Below are 17773 nucleotides of genomic sequence, written 5' to 3'. Positions count from 1 at the left end.
AATCCAGTCATCTGTCGAAGGGCATCTCGGCTCCTTCCACAATTTAGTTATTGTGGACAATGCTGCTATGAACATTGGGGTGCATATGGCCCTTCTCTTCACTACGTCTGTATCTTTGGGGTAAATACCCAGTAGTGCAATGGCTGGATCATAGGGTAGCTCAATTTTTAACTTTTTAAGGGACCTCCACACTGTCTTCCAGAGTGGCTGTACCAACTTGCATTCTCACCAACAATGTAGGAGGGATCCCATTTCTCCACATCCTCTCCAACATTTGTTGTTTCTTGCCTTGTCAATTTTTGCCATTCCAACTGGCATAAGGTGGTATCTCAGTGTGGTTTTGATTTGAATTTCCCTGATGGCTAATGATTTTGAACATTTTTTCATGTGTCTGTTAGCCATTTGTATGTCTTCATTGGAAAAGTGTCTGTTCATATCTTCTGCCCATTTTATGATTTGTTTATTTGTTTCTCGTGTATTGAGTTTGAGAAGTTCTTTGTAGATCTTGGATACCAATCTTTTATCTGTAGTGTCATTTGCAGATATCTTCTCCCATTCCGTGGGCTGCCTCTTAGTTTTTTTGACTGTTTTCTTGGCTGTGCAGAAGCTTTTTATCTTGATGAAGTTCCATGAGTTCATTTTTTCTTTTGTTTCTCTTGCTTTTGGAGATGTGTCATGAAAAAAGTTGCTGTGGCCGATGTCAAAGAGGTTGCAGCCTATGTTCTCCTCTAGGATTTTGATGGATTCCTGTCTCACATCAAGGTCTTTCATCCATTTGGAGTTTATCTTTGTGTATGGTGTGAGAGAGTGGTCAAGTTTCATTCTTTTGCATATAGTTGTCCAGTTTTCCCAGCACCATTTATTGAAGAGACTGTCTTTTTTTCCACTGGATGTTTTTTCCTGCTTTGTCAAAGATTAGTTGCCCATAGAGCCGAGGGTCCATTTCTGGGTTCTCTATTCTGTTCCATTGGTCTGTGTGTCTGTTTTTGTGCCAGTACCATGCTTTGTGATTATAATTATGTTTTTAATCACTTAAATATTTTATAAAGTGGCAGAATGCAACAGTTTGCTTTTTTCACTTAACATTTTCATTTTATTCCACCTCATTACAAATTGAGGTACCTTATTCTTTTTACTGGCTGATTGTATGATTATGTGGATGTCCTACAATTTAGTTCACCAATTTCCCATTGATGGACACTTAGGCCATTTCCAGGTTTTCAATACTTACAAGCATAGACATAGGGATTTTATATATATATATATATATATACACACACACAGACATACATACACACACATACATTTTTGCCTACTTCTGCAAGTTTTTCAATAGGATATTGACCTTATTGTGTTGTGTGTGTTGCAGATATTATTTTCTAGTTTGTGTTTTGATTTTGCTGCTTCTTACTAACTGCACCATTAAATATAAAAGATAAGTAAAATGATTCTTCTGACAGTTATACTAAGAACAGATTCAGATTTTATAAATAACACCCCCCCTTTTTTTTAACTGATGCTGTTTTAAAGCAAACCAGAAAGCTAATTAATAATCTTAGATTGTGACCATTTTAGATAAGACAAAGAATTTATTTAAGAAGGTTGTTACAGTAAAAAGTATGTTGAGATTGGGTCCCCTTGAATGGAAATTTTGGTTTGGGTCATCATTCCTGAAACCATTCCTGACAATATACTGTTGAATTACAAGAGGGTTATTCAGTGATAAAACTGATATATATTAGGAATGGCAATTCAACATATAGACATACTGTATTCACATTCATCAGCATTTTTCCCCAAATTTTTGATGGTTAATTGAAATTATATAAATCAAATTTTAATGTGTACTTTAATGGAATTGTGAGAGAAATCTTTTTATAAAGCAAATAATCATACCCAGTTAATCTACTGTATAAATATTTACTTAAAGTGTGAAGTATCTTTAATTACGTTAAGTTTTTAAAGTAAAGTTGCAAACGAAAGCTACATAATACTATATTTACCTAGGATGGGAGGGAAGTGTCAGATTCCTTTTACTTTGCCTATACTCCCTTGATTTGAGGAGATTTGAGAAAATGTTAAGTAAATTCAGTTAATCCTTTGAAGTTCATATACCCATATAATCTCTGTGTTATACTAAGTCTTAAAAACTAACCCAATAAGCTTTTTTTCTTCCTGGCTTGTAGTATACTTCACCTCGCAGTGGTATCTTCTGAGTAAACCATCAGTCTGTGCTTAGTTAGCATGTGGTGAGTGAAGAATAATGTCTTGTGTCTTTTGTGCAAAAATCAAATGCATTGCATGATACTAACCATTTCGCTAGAATTCTTTTGCTCTTTTGTTTAATGAATATATGGCTATGCTGTGGGTTAATATAGGTATTTTCTGTTAATTCTGTCTTATAGATTAATAATATATAGATTTCATAATCATCACCACCAGTAAGAGTTATATAATTTTAGGAAAGTTTGCTTAATCTTTAAATAATAATTGAAAGTTTAAAAATTGTTCTTTAAATTTTTATTAATTCAAAAAATTTATGTATTTTATCATCTTTTTTGTTTTTATTTCCTAAGAATAGTCTTGGAAGTTAATAAAGATTGTGAGAGAGAAATGAAAAATCATTTTCTAGATAGAGGTGAAACAATATATTTCACGAAACCAGAATTTAAAATATTGTAAGGCCCACTTATCAAGGCCAATCTGAAATAATGAAAATTAGTAAAGTTGATTTTTAAGTAAAAGCAATTTTATTACTTCCTGGGATCATATGGCATAACAAGCTAACATCTGTTCTGAGGAGACCCTTGGGCAGCCTGCTTCGATTGAATGTGGCTGTTTGTAGGTAGCATATTGCTATTAGGAAGTGACGGCATCTAAACTGTTGGGATGCGGTTAACTGTCTTCACCATTTAAACACCCTTGCCATCAGCTGCAGGTATTAGTCATGTTAGTCGCTTGACTTGGCACCCCCTAACATTTAGGGTACATCTTTACCTCTGACTTCGCTGCAATTTTTACAAATGACAAATAAGCTGGATTGCAATTAATAGAGCTTAATCGAATTAAGATAAAGATTCTCTGTGATTGTTAATTCAGCTAGGATTCAGCTAATGGTATCAAGGTTTAAAATGCCAAATATACAGCTTTTCTTTTTTAATCTTTTAGCTTTAAAAATCATTTATGCCTGCATTTGAGTCTCATTTTGATGCTAGTGTATCAGTTAACCTGCCTTAATGATTATCTAGAACTGCCTGTAGTCTTGTAAATCCCTTAACATTTTCCTTTTTTCATGGTATTATAAGTACTGCATCATGCTTGTCTTTATTTCATTTTAAATACTATCATTTATCACTGGAAGTGTGTATTAAGTAGCATTTTATCAATTGATTAATTGATTGTTTTTTCAACTTTTACTTTGAAAAATTCCAAACACACATTTTGTAAAAATAATGCAGTGAACACCTATATACTCTTCACCTGTATTCACCAATTCCTAACCTTTTGCAAAATGTTGTCACTTGCTCTCTCACTCTTGCTCTTTCTCCATATATATCTTCCCCTCTGTAACGCTTGACCGTTGCTTGCAAACACTTGTGCTTGTAAGCATTTGACAGTTACTTGCAAACATAAATAAATACTTTAGCAAATATCTTTAAGAACAAGGGTATTTTCCTACAAACTCAACAATACAATTATCACTCTCAGGAAATTTAATATTAACATAATACTGTTACCTAGTATATAGTAAATATTCACATTTTTCCAGTTTTCAAATAATGTCTTTCATAATTTTTAAAATTCCAGATCCACTCAGAGATTGCACATTGCATGTCATTGTCATGTTTTTCTAGTTTTTTTTTAAACTAGAAAAATTCTCCCAGCCTTTTTTTTTTTGGTCTTTCACGACACTGGCATCGTGCAGCATTATTGAATCATGCATGAATTTCTTTTCCCACAACAGCACAAGCTAAGGTTTCAAAATAATAATTGACACAGGAATTTAAATATGACAGAAGGTCTTTTTCTCATCTTCTGTAGGTTTCTAGGACCAACATGACTGTTGAGCAAGTTTTATAAATAATACACTATTGGCAGCACATCACAAGTATCAATCAGTGGCTTATATTATTCACTTACAAATTGCGAAGACTTTAAAACTTTCTCTTTTCACTAAATATGTATAAAAAGTTTATCTCTATTAATTTTATTTGGTTATTTATTTTTGTGGCATTTTAACTTAATCTGGCTACTGGCTTTGAGCATTTTAATCAGAGAAACCTTATTAGAATCATTCATTAGCATCATTTCTCTTAGCATTTTAAGTTTTTAAAATTGAGTTTGTTAATTTCCAATGAGGCATAGCTTTTTTATACCAAAATGCTGTTTGTCCTTTGCTGCCATGCATATCATCCTAGGAGAATTGCAATATGTAGAAAAATCAACACATTAGAAAAAACGGAAGAACTCTTTGTCCTCTTTAAATCTGAATAGCTGTGTCCTTGTGGGGTTCTGCCAAGTCAGCACACGTACTCCTGGCTTCTCCAGGTGTGACCAGTAGCATTCAGGGCATGTGAAAGGTGGCGGTTCCAAATGTCACTGAAACGTCCTGTTTTTCAGGATCGCTGACCTGTAGGATCTGTAGATCAGATCATTCCAAGAACATTAATATTTAGAAGATTTTGTTTTAGGATTTAATATTTAGAGAGTATTTCTACTTCAATCCCTAGACCATAGAATATAATTTTAACTTGAAAAAACAAGTCTGCCAAAAAGTTTGCTTAAAAATTCTTTTTCTTTATCCTCTTTCCCTTCTTTTCCAGTCGTGGCTCCGATCATCATCTTGAAGAAACGGGGTGGTGGCGTTGGGCAGGCGTGGAGCACTGTCCGTGTTTGCCTCTTTGAGAAGCAAGCTGTTGTTCAGGGCCCATTATGGAGCCAAAGACCAAGAGAACCCTGACATTGGCCCGCAGATAATTGCAGACTGCCTTTCAGATCGATTATATCAGTGGAGAAATGGTGATAGTTTTTTTCTTTTTGTTGGGAGAAGTTTTATGTTGTTTAGAAGATATTTTGAATAACTCAGCCTGACTTATGGGCTCATTTAATGTTCCTTTCTTCCATTCTTTTTGTCCCTCTTTTTAAAGAACTGCTTGCCTTTCCTATTTATTTTTAGGGGGATTTCTTTTTAAAGACTTGTGCAATACATTTTGAGGTGAAACTTAGTAGATTTTTTCTGATAAATTAGAGCATTTAATTGAGTATTTTATCCACATTGATTTGTTGAATATTTGCTAAAGACTAGTTCTTTAAGCTATACATATGATAAATCCAAACAGCAGTACCTCATTGTTTACTTAGCTTTTGTACTTATATTTTTCAGAGGAAATACTACTACTGTAAATTGTAAATAGTCAATATTGTATTGTATGCATACTGTATTGTATGCAGATCTGTGACTGTTGGCAATGTCATCTTGGAAGAACAGATAAATAAAGTTTATTTACTATATAAAATTTGCTTATTGTGTTTTTTTTACTATGTTGAAATCTATTTCAAAATAGTTAAGAAAAGATGTTCTATCTGGATGAATATTTTGAGGAACTGTTTGTCAAGATAGCTAAATGCTAACCATTTGGAAAGATTTTTTATGTTCAAAATTAGCATGATCAAGTTAGAAGAAATACGGTAACAAAAAATACCTCACGGTGTGTGTGTCAGGAGTCTGCCAACTTGGGGGTGCCTCCTCCCTTCTGGAGTAGACCATACTTTGATTCTTTTTAAACTTAATGAGAGCATCTCTTGGACAGCAAGAGATGGGAACTGTTCAGAGGGTTTCATACACCCTTTATATTCTAGCAAACACAGTATTCAGTATGTAGGTATTACCTAACCTCTGCCTCTCAATTATCCAGACAGTGTGGACCTTCATATTGCTGGTGTCTCTTATAGTGTGATAAAGAATGGGAAGCTCGGAGGGGTAATGACCAGTGGGTCTTCCATTCTAACCCATAGCTGACTTCTTTGAGGACAACTGTTTCAGCAAGGGAAGAGGGTCTTCTTACCCCTCCCCCCCTTTTTTAAAATCAGGATTCACTTAAGGGGCAAAATTTTGTGCCACCAAAGGGTTTCTGACAACAGACGTGACTTCTCACCTTTTTAATAAATCTTTTCCTGAGGTAGAAATTGTGGACTCCGAGTGAAATTTGTAGACAACTTCCTACTAACTCGTTTATAGAGACAAAAAGCATATCAAAAAGTGTGTAGGAGGTCAGCACACTTTTTCTAGAAAGGGTCAGGGTCAGATAGTGTTATCTGCTTTATAGGCCATATAGTCTCTGCCACAATCCACCCCCCTCCCCGCCCCTGTCACTGAAGTACAAATACAATCATAGGTAATACATAAATTAATGATCACAGCTATGTTCCAATAAAACTTCATTTCTAAAGCAGGTGGCAGGCTGGATTCGGCTCACAGGTAGTGGTTTGCCAAGCCCTGGGAAGGTGAACAAGCTGGATCTTAAACATGGAGTTGGGGAAAGAGTGCTCATCAGTTAATATCAGGGGTTGCTTGTTTTTCCTCAGTGCAGGCTTACAGCCTCTCTTTCAGAAAGAAGTACAGCAAATTCAGTTCACCTTAAGAATGATGGTGTCATTTTCTCAATGACCTGTTTCAGCAAGAGGGATCAAGTCTTACATTAGACTCTGTGTCAGGGTCTCAACCCACCTGGAGCATTTTCTTGAAGACCCCCCCCCCCCCCATCCCTAAATGATGCCTGGGAAATGACAGAGTTTTCCAAAAAAATACTACAGGACATGATTGCATCATAGCTTGCAGACCACTGAGTACTTTGCCTTGTACTCTGATTGTTACTTGCAGGCAAGGAGGTTTGTGATGGCTGAGGGTCAGCCCAGGGCCACAGAGAGAGAGAGCTGTGATTCCAGCACTGAGATCCTGACTCTGGGGCTCTGAACCCAAGGCTTTCTCCAAGACCTCATGACTGCGGGACACAAAAAGGTTGATGGAGTAAATTTATTGCCAGGAAACTAGCATTTCACTTTGAAAGGTGCTAGATGCTAGTAAGATGTTACATTAGCAAGGTTTTGGTAAAATTTTCACTTGTAGCTATAGGAATTAATTTTATAGTCACTTTGTTCAGGTCAGCTGCATGTGAATCTTGGTAGACAACTACCTTTTTGTTGACTTGTGTCTTCGTCTGTTCGTGCTGCTATAACAAAAATACCACAAACTGGGTGGCTTATAAACATTGAACATCTATTTCTCACAGGTCTGTGGTCTGAGATGTCCAAGATCGTGGCACTGGCAGATTTGGTGTCTGTGATGGCCCACTTCCTAGTTCGTAGATGCCTTTTCTCTCTGCCCTCACGTGGCAGGAAGGCAGGAGCTTTCTTTCTCTGGCCTCTTTTGTAAGGGCATCTATTCCATTCAAGAGGGCTGCACCTTCATGATCTGATCACTTCCCAGAGACCCCACCTCTTAATACCATCACATTAGGGGATAGGGTTTAACATGAATTTTGGGGGGGACACAAACTGTCAATCTATGGCAACTTGAAAATTTTTGAGTTAGGCATTTCTGAATTAAAGGACTTGAACATCATTTATGATTTTCTGATGTGTAAATATTTATTCTTCTTCTTACAAAAATTCACTGGTCGCAGAAACTACCTGTTGAGGAAGGATGGACAGATGCTAGAAGTGTTCTCATGCCTTTCTGTTGCTGCAGGGCCCAGAGGATGGGGATGGCTTTCCTGTAGCTTCCTTACCCTCCACAGCAAGCAGGGGTCTAAGGCCGAAAGAGAAACTCTGTTGGGACTGAAGTTGTTTAAACAGGAAAGACCTTTTCATTTTGTTTTCTTTTTGATTCTGAAAGAAATTTTGGGTTCATTGTAGACAATTTGGAGAATACATTTTAAAAAAGAGAAAATAATCTTCCAGAATCCCTCACCAGGAAAAAACCACCATGGGGTGCCTGGGTGGCTCAGTCTGTTAGGTGTCTGCCTTTGACTGATCATGATCCCAGTGTCCTGGGATTGAGTAACACGGAGGGCTCCCTGCTCAGCAGGGAGCCTGCTTCTCCTTTTCCCTCTGCTGCTCTCCCTTGTACTCTCTCTTGCTCTCAAATGAAAAAGTCTAAAAAAAAAAAAAGAAAGAAAAAGAAAGAAAGAAAGAAAAAAAGAAAGAAAAGAAAGGAAAAACAACCATTATTACTTTGGTGCCTTTATTTTATTCTTATTTTTATTTTTATTTTTTGGTGCCTTTAATCATGACTATTTTTTTTAATGTGTGAATGGATGTATGGAAGCACAGTTTGTGTGTGTGTGTGTGTATGTGTGTACATACAAGCCTGCATTTATATGTCTATTTACATTCAGGGCCATTAAAATTTCTTTGAAACTATTTCTAATTGCTCCATATTTTATCCAGTGAATACATCATCGTTTAATCCCTTTTTCTCCTGTTGAACATTTAGGTTGTGCGTAATTAGTCACTTTCATTTAGTACTCACGGTGATCTTGCTGTCCACATTGTAAGCGCACTTGAAAGAAACAACCCAGGACCAACCTGTCTTTCTCTCAACAGCCTTTGGTTTCCAAACAAGTGGACACGTTTTACGTTACTGTGTGCCACATTTGTCTGGCATCACTTCCCCTAACATTCCAAAGACGTGATGCACGGGGGAACATTCTGAGTCTGTACACTCTTAGAATAGTACATTTCAGAACTGGGCTTCACCCAGATTTGAAGTCTGAAAGCTGAAATGGCTGTGCCTGAAGCACGCTGTCCATGGGAGCGCAGGTGGGAGGGTGCGGTGCATGAGCAAGGCGAGGCAGCAAGTGGCTTTCCTTCCATCCTCCAGCCATTGGCTTCTATAGTTGGAACAACTTCTTGAGTCTCACTTTGGGGTCCTCTTTAGTTCGGTTTTGTTGTTCTTTAGAAATGTTCGAACACCAAACGTAAACATTTCCTCAATGACACAGTAAACAGTACAGCCGTTTTATTTTTTATTTTTATTTTTTTATTCTTCAGCCAAAGTTCTGCCTTTATTTTGCATACAAAAAATCATATGGAGAGCAACTATATGAATGTTGTCAACGTTGGTAAGACGACTTTTTCTTTTTTTCTTTTATTTTTTAATAATTTTTTATTATATGTTAGTCACTATACAGTACATTCCCAGTTTTTGATGCAACGTTCCATGATTCATTATTTGCGTATAACACCCAGTGCACCATGCAATACGTGCCCTCCTTACTACCCATCACCGGCCTATCCCAAGCCCCCACCCCCCTCCCCTCTGAAGCCCTCAGTTTGTATCTAAATATTTTCCCCTAAATCAGCCTAAAATGCAGCTATGGGTACACCTCTTGCACTTCCCCAGTTGCTCATCCCCCCTCGGCAGGAAGACTGCCTCTTGGTTACCCCCCACCCGGATTAGGCTACTTTCCCCTTATAAATGGGGACTATTTTGTGTTTCCCTGTCCCTCTTGCTCTTTCACTGCTGTCCGTTGAGCGTGGGTAGACATGATTTGTCTTTTTCATTCACAGGTCTCTGGGAGACGTTGACACATGGTCTGGTGTGGATCCTAAGGTCCTGGCCATAATGTCTGATGCAATGACTGGGTGAGACTTTTGGGATGCCTTCGGGAGGAGGCTGGGAGTATTTTATGGGCAGCCAGGAAGGAAATGAATATTTATGATCCAGTGAGCAGATGGGACGACTGTTTCCAAGTCTTCACATACTTTGTCATCTGACTTGACGGTACCTCCTATCAGACTGGGCACAGTGCATTTCTCCACCAACACTGAGTGTGGCCATGTGACTGTGGTCCGTGGGTTTTGAGTGGACATTATATATGCCACATGGGAGCGGCGGTTTTAAGAGCCCTCCCACAGGTCCGCCATTGCTCTTGACCTCTGCCGTGAGTTTGAGAGGTGGGTGCTCCTTCAGCGTGGGCCCTGGAATAGTGAAGACACATCACTAGACATGAGTGAGAAACAAACACTGTTGTAAGTCACTGAGATTTGGGGATCAGTTGTTACTGTAGCATGACCTAGCGAAAGCTCACTAGTATATCGTGAAGAAGAAGAAAAGACGAAGCAAGTTGCAGGGTAGTGTGTTTCGTTTTTAGAGGTTCGACTCTATGTCTTGGTGTAGATTTCTTCAGGCTGTTTGGGGTTTTCCCAGTTTCTTGAATCTACAGGTTTGTCTTTTGCCAGATTTGGGAAGTTTTCAGCCATTATTTCTTTGAGTATCTTTTCAGCCATACCCTCTTTCTGTACTCCCTCCTCTTCTTCTGAGACTCCCATGGCACAATGTTAGGTCTTTTATTATAGTCCCATAAGTCCCCGAGGCTCTGTTCATTTCTTTTTTCAGCCTGTTTTCTCTCTCTTACTCAGACTGAGTAATTTCTGTTCTTCTATCTCGAGTTCGTTAACTTTTCCTTCTGTCCCCTCCATTCTGCTCTTGAACCCGTCATTGAGTTTTTAATTTCAGCTATTGTATTTCTCAGTTCTAAAATTCCCACTTGAATCTTTTTATCTTCTATTTCTTTCCTGAGATTTTCTGTTTCCTAGATGAGATTTTTTCTTGTTTGTTTCAAGCATGTTTGTAATTGCTCATTGAAGCAGTGTATGTAGGACCGCTGCTTTCAAATCTTTATCAGATAATTCTCACATCTCTGTCATTGTGATGCTAACATTTGTTATCTCCTTTTACTCAGTTTGAGATTTTCCTGGTTCTTGGTATGTCTAGTGACTTTCAATGGAAGCCTGGACATTTTGGATATTATGTTATGAGACTCTGGAACTTATTTAAACCTGTTTAGCTGGTCTCCTCTGAGACTGCTCTGGCAGGGGAAGGGCTGGGGCAGTGCCAGGTGGGGTTAGAAGTCCAGATTCTCTTACTTGGCCTTCACTGACACCCAAGGTGGGGATGGTCTCCACATTACTGCTGGGAAGGGGTGTAGAATTACAGATCCCTACTGATACCACCTGAGCTAGGAAGGGGTATGAGTGCCTCTTTACTCTTCCCCATGTAGCCCCCACGAGACCCCCAGGAGGAGTGATGGGAAGAGGGACCTCTTTACTTTTGGGTGGTAGTGAAAGTCCTTGACTCTCCACTAAGTCTCCTCTTACAACCCCCTCCCCAAGCAGGGAGAGGCAGGGGACCTATTTGCTGCTGGTAGGGGTGGAAATCCGGGCTTCTCCACTGACATAGGAATGAGGTGGGATAGGGAGGGCCCGCTGTTATCCACCAGGGATGGAAGTCCTTGCTACCTGTCCAGTCTTCTCCAACAGCACCCTGGCATGAGTTTGGGGTGCCTCCTTACAGCGTGGCAACATTAGAGGTCCAGGCTCCGCACTGGGCCTTTGCTGGCAGGGGTGGGGGTAGGGCCATGGTGTTTTCTGCGGTGTTTGGGTAGAGTACAGTGGCAGTTGTCTAAAAGCTGTCTTGCCAGGCCGCTCCTTTCCCAGTCCTCTGGCCAGGGAGAGCACTGAGCATTTCCAGGCAGCCAGCTCCTTCAGCCTACGTGCCTGAGGCTGAGAAACCCTCAGGAACTCACAGCATGCCATTCCTCAGGCGCCAAGGCCCCCAGCCAGTCTGACATCTTCCCCCCACCTTCAAGGTCTTCTCAAGTTTGTCTTCTCTGTAATGTCCAGGGTTTTTAGTTGTACTTAGTGGGAGGAACAGGGAGGAGTACATCTATCCATGCTCCTAGAAGTGGAAGTGTCCTACACAGTGTGGTTTTATTCGGGTATCTATTATGTATTATTTATTCAATTTAAAGAATTCTACGTATCGTTACAGATGCAGATACCTTTAATAAATGTATGAATATATAAACCAGAAGAGCATACAGTTCATTCACAATGGTGGCTAAAACTGGTCTTCCCTGATCGCCTCTACCCCGTCGCTGTTTCCTCTCCTTATTTAGCTTTTTTCGTCGGCATCTAGCATTGCCCACCCTCAGTAACCACGGTCCTTCCCCTTGTACTAGGGTACAAACTCTAAGAGGGCAGGTGCGCTATCTGCCTTGTCCACTGTTGTATCATTAGGACCTAGAATATATAGTAAGCATATTGAATGAATGAATGAACGAACGAATGAATGAATGAACAAGTAAATTAAGAAAGAGGATAAAATGTATCAGCAATTTTATCTGTAATTAAAAGCAATTTAAAAAAAAAAGACTGGAGCATTTTTTAAAGACCTCTTTCTCTCTGCATTGAGAAGGCACATGGGAATGCAGGGGAGTGAGAGGAACACAATCGTGGCAGAACCTGGACTTTGTTTTCACTTGTTTTATAAATCAGTTAGTCACAAAGATTGATATTTTAAGGAACCAAATCCTGGTAACACACCTCAGGACATACCAGTGGAAATGAGTACCGCTGGAAAGAATCCCTTCCCTGGTGTTTTCATTCCTAATTTCCTAGATGTTTTTCTTTCAAGACTGAGCCATGTTGGATTGGAAGATTAGTTTAGGCCCAGGGAAAGAATCTGTTCAAACAGATTAATTTTTCCTAGTCTCTGGGGGAGGCAACATTGCATGCTGGTTAGGAATACAGGCTCTGGGGCCAGATGGCCAGGGTTCCAGGTCCGGCTTGGCCATTCACTCACTAGGCAAGGGACCTAACCTGTAAACCTCAGTTTCTTCCTCTGTAAAATGGGCATAATAATAATAATAGCATCTGTCTTAGATTGAATTACCACTTATAAAATCCCTAGAATGGTATCTCAAACACGCTAAGAGCTAGAGAACAGTTGGCCATTGCTGGTTTTAATAAATAGCTTATAACACTGAAATTAACTATCAGCAAGGAAGGGTGCCAGGGAAGATACAAGCTGAACAAAACTGAAGCCACGCATCCTTGTGACAGTCAAGATGCTAATGACTGTGGTCACCACCGCCCAGAACCAACCCCTGCCAATGTCAGGAAGACCTCAAAGAGAATGGGCTCAAGCAAAACAGGTGCCCAAATCCTGCCTGGAAGTAGGCAAAGAAGAGTCCCACCAAAGACCATGAGGAGGGGTGTCCCTGATCTGGGTGGTGTCACCAGCACCTGCTCTCCCCATGTGCTGCCCAGCCTTGAGAGCAGCGTTTCCTTTCCTTTCCCTCCCTTTCCAACCACCCGGGGCTGGTTGGGTCTATATTGCACCCTCTTTGCCCTCATTCTGCGGGGATCTTTGAGGATCTTCATCACTTGGAGAGGCCAGGAATTCTCTGGGCGCTGGCCTGGAGCGGAATTCAGGAGGGAGCCAGCCCCTCCTTAACCTTGGCTCCATGTCTGTTGGAGACTCAGGATTTCCTTAGCCTACAAACCAGTATTACCATTAGGTGTTCTGTTTGTCCTGGAGGTGACCACGTTCCTGGGCCAATCAGGGCCTGTACAGCTCTGCCTTAGGTCTTCAAGGTGACCAGTTGTCCAGGAAACCTACTGCCAGTATTTGCCTTATTCCTGTCTGTGTCAACAGTGACTAGATTTGCAGCCCTAGCCACTAGGACTACCCTTTCTTTCCGCCTCAACTCTACTCGGTTTGACACTTGCCCTTCCGTCCCGACCCTTGATTATATCCTCAGAGCTAAGCCTAATTCTGGCCTCCAGGGATCCTCGATACCACTCCCAACTGCCCCAGGGGCCTGATGCCAGCTGCCCAGGAAATCATCCTGTGTGGTCCAGACCTGGCCCCTGGGCCCTGCCCATCACAGCCCCACAAGGCTCCCAGGGAGGGAATGAACTGGCTCTCAGGGCCTGGCTTATATGCTTAGGTGTAAAACATACCTAAGTTCACATGGAACTGTCTAGTCCAGCCATGGCTGAAACAGGTATGAGCCTAGGAGGACATGAGTGGACACCAAACCCCTGTGAGATAGGGGGATTTGACCTGAACTTCCTGCATAAAACCAGGAGCCACTGAAGACTGTCTGTCCGTTGAACTAGAAGTAGAAGAAGCCCGCTCTGTGACCTGGGAGAAGAGGGCTGGAGCTTCCCAGGAGAGCAGACAGGAGGAGCATTGTCCGAGAGTGACTCAAGGCCGAGCCTGCCCCGTGTGAGTGTGTGACGGTCAAGATTCCCACCACTCAAGTGATGCCGAAACAGAGTCATGCCAGAACTCCAGTCAAGGAAGGGAGCAGCAATGCCGCTCTGGAGCCTCTGGAGATGCTGGAGCCCCGGCCCCAGCCAGCGAGAAGCTGCTCTGCAGGGAGGCCTGGGTGCTGGACACCCACAGAGAATCAGCAGAAGGAACAGGTCCCTGAGAGACACACGGAACTGCATCCCCTAACGAGATGAGAAAACCCCAAACTAAGCCTTGCGAGGATGATACCAGGCCTGAGTCCCAAAAGGAGCAAGAAGAAAAGGCCAGGGAAGGCGGGGAGGCCCCCCAGGCAGGACAGTGGAAGCGCAGGGGTCAGAGACGGTGGGTGTGAGTGTGACACCACAGCAAGTGGGAGCTGCTGGCACAAGGGGTGAGGCCGGCATGGGGACGAGGCTGGAGGCAGGCTGGGTTGGTGCCTGTGTTCAGTTCTTAGACTTCAACCCAAGCAGTAACAAGAGAGAGCTGCATGATAGTCTTGATATTTTCAGCTCAAAGCCATTTATCTTCTTCCTTGAAAGTTCAGGGCCAATTCTGCTGCCAGGAATCTTGCAAAAGCAGCTTTTGCCAGTGTGGGCTCTAAAAAATGAAATGCACATGGGGTATTCCATTGCTCAAGCCGAATGCAATGTACCGAGTGATCGGGGTGGCGGCGGGAGGGGGGAAGGAACTTTTGAAGTCAGGTCTGTTTATTGGTGCTGTGGGCACTCCATTGCTCGCTCTCTGGGCCCAGGAGAATGAGGCTACAGCCAGCTGGCCTTTGTCACCAAGGTCCCCAGTCCAAACAGCTTCATAGGCAAAGATTTAGACCAGACTCCTGGCCCCTTGGCCCACCGCTCAGCTGACGCAAGTGGATCCCACTCTCAAGATGGGGAGCCTGTTCCACGTCCAGCAGAAGGTGTGAATGACTAAACGCAAGCCAACCGAGTGACTGGAGAATGATCTAAAGGGAAGGAGGGAAATGCGTGTGCCTTTCAAGAGCATATTCCCTTTTCCCCCTCTCCCCAGCTCTGGACAAGGAGTGACTGCTGAGAAGCAGGTGCCTAGCCCAGCCTCAGCTGCATCCCTGGCTTCCCCAGCATCTCGTGGCCGTGGCCAGGCTCTGCCACGGGGCAGGGGATCTCGAGTGAGTGTCTGACGCAGGGCATTCACCCACGGCGTATGACGGTTGGGAAGACTGGGGATGGTGCGGGTGCGGATCGTGGTCTGAAGCCCCTCCCCTCACCATGCCAGACAGAACGATCAGCACTTGTCTCAGTTACCTGCGGCCACTCTCGTGCTATAGAGCAAACCTCTCAGAGTGCAGTGGCTGACCATCAGCCTCTATTCAGCTCGAGGACATGTGCAGGTCAGGGATTCAGGCGGACAGTGCTGGCCTTGGGGGCCCCCGTCCGTAAGCTGTCTGCTGGCAGCTCAGCTGGGGAAGCTTGGCTCTGCTTCTTGCACTTCTGTCCTCCTTCCAGCCCCTGGCAGCTCTCTTTCTCCCGTGAGGGTACAGAGGCTGGAGCAGAAGTGGCCCTGCAGATGCTTTTGGACCTTCCGCTGGTATCACCTGGGGCCGAACTCAGAATTAAGGGGTGGAGAAATACCATCTCTTGAAAGGACGAGTCAGAAAGTCACATTCTAAGGGGGTGTACGGAATGGAGGAAGGGTGTGACGATCGGGGCCCTTAATGCAAACAATGGATCGGAACCCTTCTCAACGCAGGACTCTGCAGACGCTCCCCCAATCAGCTGTGTTCGCACATGACCTCAAACCTGCTTGCCATCGCAGCTGTGAATGCGCTGTCTCCAAGCTAGGTTTCGTGGAGCCCTCTGCTTCCAGAGGGGGGGCTTCAGGGAACTCTGCTGGGGCAGGGGGAGGACAACACGGCGAGGCTCTGGGCACCCCACTCCGCTCACAGCCACTGCCTTTCTATTTGGTATAGATATTGGGGTTCTACACGAGTTGTTCTTGTATTTTTGTTGTTGTTGTTTGAAAACAGGTTCTGCCGTCAAGACTTTAAAAAGTGTCCTCTCCTTGAATGCACTCAGAGCAACAGGAAGAGAGCTTGCTTAGCCCAGAGTTCCTTGGTCTCTGAAGAACCAACGTCTTGCTCTGCTGTGCCCGAGGCTCTCTTCAAAGGCAACTGGGAGAAAGAACTTCAGGGAATCCATGATCGTGTGTCCTCTCCAACTCTTTTACCAGAGTGCCCTCTACTCAAGGTATTTATTTTACAGCCAAGTGCCAGTTAAAGTTTCGGTGTATTTTCTCTCCTGGACAGTGAGGACTATTTTATGGATCGTGTAACACGTCTCCCTTTTCACCTCGGCCACCTGGAAGCTGGGTGCCAAATTCACATCACAAGTTTACATAACTCTTAAAACTAGAATGGCCCAAGGAGCTTTTAAAATATAGATTCCAAGGCTTCCACTGCAGGGATTCTGTTTCAGCCTGAACCCCTGGGCTGGCTCTGATGGCTTCATTATTTCTGTTCTCTTCCTCTATCCTGGACTTGCCCTCTGATTCTGCTACACACGCTCGGGCTCTGATTGTTCTTTTGTACAATACAGTCCGTTTTTCCTGGGCTCAGCCTGACCGTGAGGCGTGGGCTGCTTGCTCGGCCGGTGAAGGCAGTGCCCAGCCAGAGAAGGGCAGATAGACCCTCAGTAGAGAAGGGGATAGAGGCCCCAGGACCCTCCTGGTCTGTGGGGTTGAGGGTCCAGCTGTGTCTTTCCCAGTGAGCACTCCAGGGGGAGGCCTGACCTGGCGGTGGGTCTGGGCCTGAGGGCCAGGAGCCAAAACACTCTTGGACTCTGAGAGAAGCAGGACCCAGGCTGAGACAGGGCCACAGCCCACCCTGTCCCCTGCGGCGGCCTGAGCCCCGTGCCCACGTGGGGCTCCACGCTGAAACCTTTCATCCCTTGGGTACCCCTACATTTAGGCTAATTCAATATTCAGGCTTGACCAAAAATTGTTTAGAAGAACATGATTATTCTCTAGGATGATTTTGAATTTAGAACCAAATATAAACGTTGACATAAAACAAATCCAAGGTCCTAATCTTTTGAGGTTATTTGTATTTTTAAGATAATCTGACATGTCAAATTACTAACAAATTAACCTTGGATTCATTTTAAAAAGCTGTGACTGAAGAATTGATTTAGATCTGTGATTTTAAACAGAACCTTTGTTAAGTTTTCGAATATTTAAGGTAACTTAAGGAATATGTTACTTATAAGTTTAGTGAGTTAGATTTATCAACATGGATAAGTAATGAATTACTTAAGTACTTGAAAGTTTTTTGAGTCCGGTAAATATACAGGAAAAAACTCATAAGGAAATCAAGTATGATACATTTATTAGCGCAGCAATTTTATTAAAGGGAATTCAATGAAGTTGTAAAAACCTCCTTAAAAGAATTGCTTGAATTTTGCTAGATTTGTAATTAGAATAGTGAGATTTATTAGTCAAACTTAAACTTTAAAAAGTTCTACAGTTGCGATGTTAATAAATTCAATACTAAATTTTTTTAACTTAAGTGGTCTTCTAATGAAACTTTCTCTTAATCTTGGGGCAAGTTGTGTTTGTTAATTATTCTTTACGTTACTGGTGTTCCCTGATGCCTGGCAGTCCTTGGTGGGCCAGTGAAGGACAAGGTAGGTCGCTCTC

General features: G+C 42.5%; 1 protein-coding gene across 6 annotated transcripts in view; it reads left to right on the top strand.

The window, feature by feature from the left end:
- The window catches only part of GOLGA4 (golgin A4), a 114213-nt gene extending 108697 nt beyond the window's left edge, over positions 1-5516 (top strand). For 4 of the 6 annotated variants that reach the window (XM_026496713.4, XM_044383295.3, XM_048216198.2 and 1 more), the window contains 2 exons: positions 2187-2249; positions 4824-5516. In XM_026496713.4, the coding sequence (XP_026352498.1) occupies positions 2187-2216 (30 nt within the window). In that variant the 3' untranslated portion in view covers positions 2217-2249; positions 4824-5516. The remainder of the gene's footprint in view (positions 1-2186; positions 2250-4823) is intronic. The other 2 variants (XM_026496714.3, XM_044383296.3) reach the window with 1 other exon arrangement.
- The last annotated feature ends 12257 nt before the right edge of the window (positions 5517-17773 follow it).

This window comes from Ursus arctos, unplaced genomic scaffold (genome assembly GCF_023065955.2).
Source record: "Ursus arctos isolate Adak ecotype North America unplaced genomic scaffold, UrsArc2.0 scaffold_20, whole genome shotgun sequence".
NCBI lineage: Eukaryota > Metazoa > Chordata > Mammalia > Carnivora > Ursidae > Ursus > Ursus arctos.
This window is presented reverse-complemented; position numbering and strand designations above follow the sequence as displayed.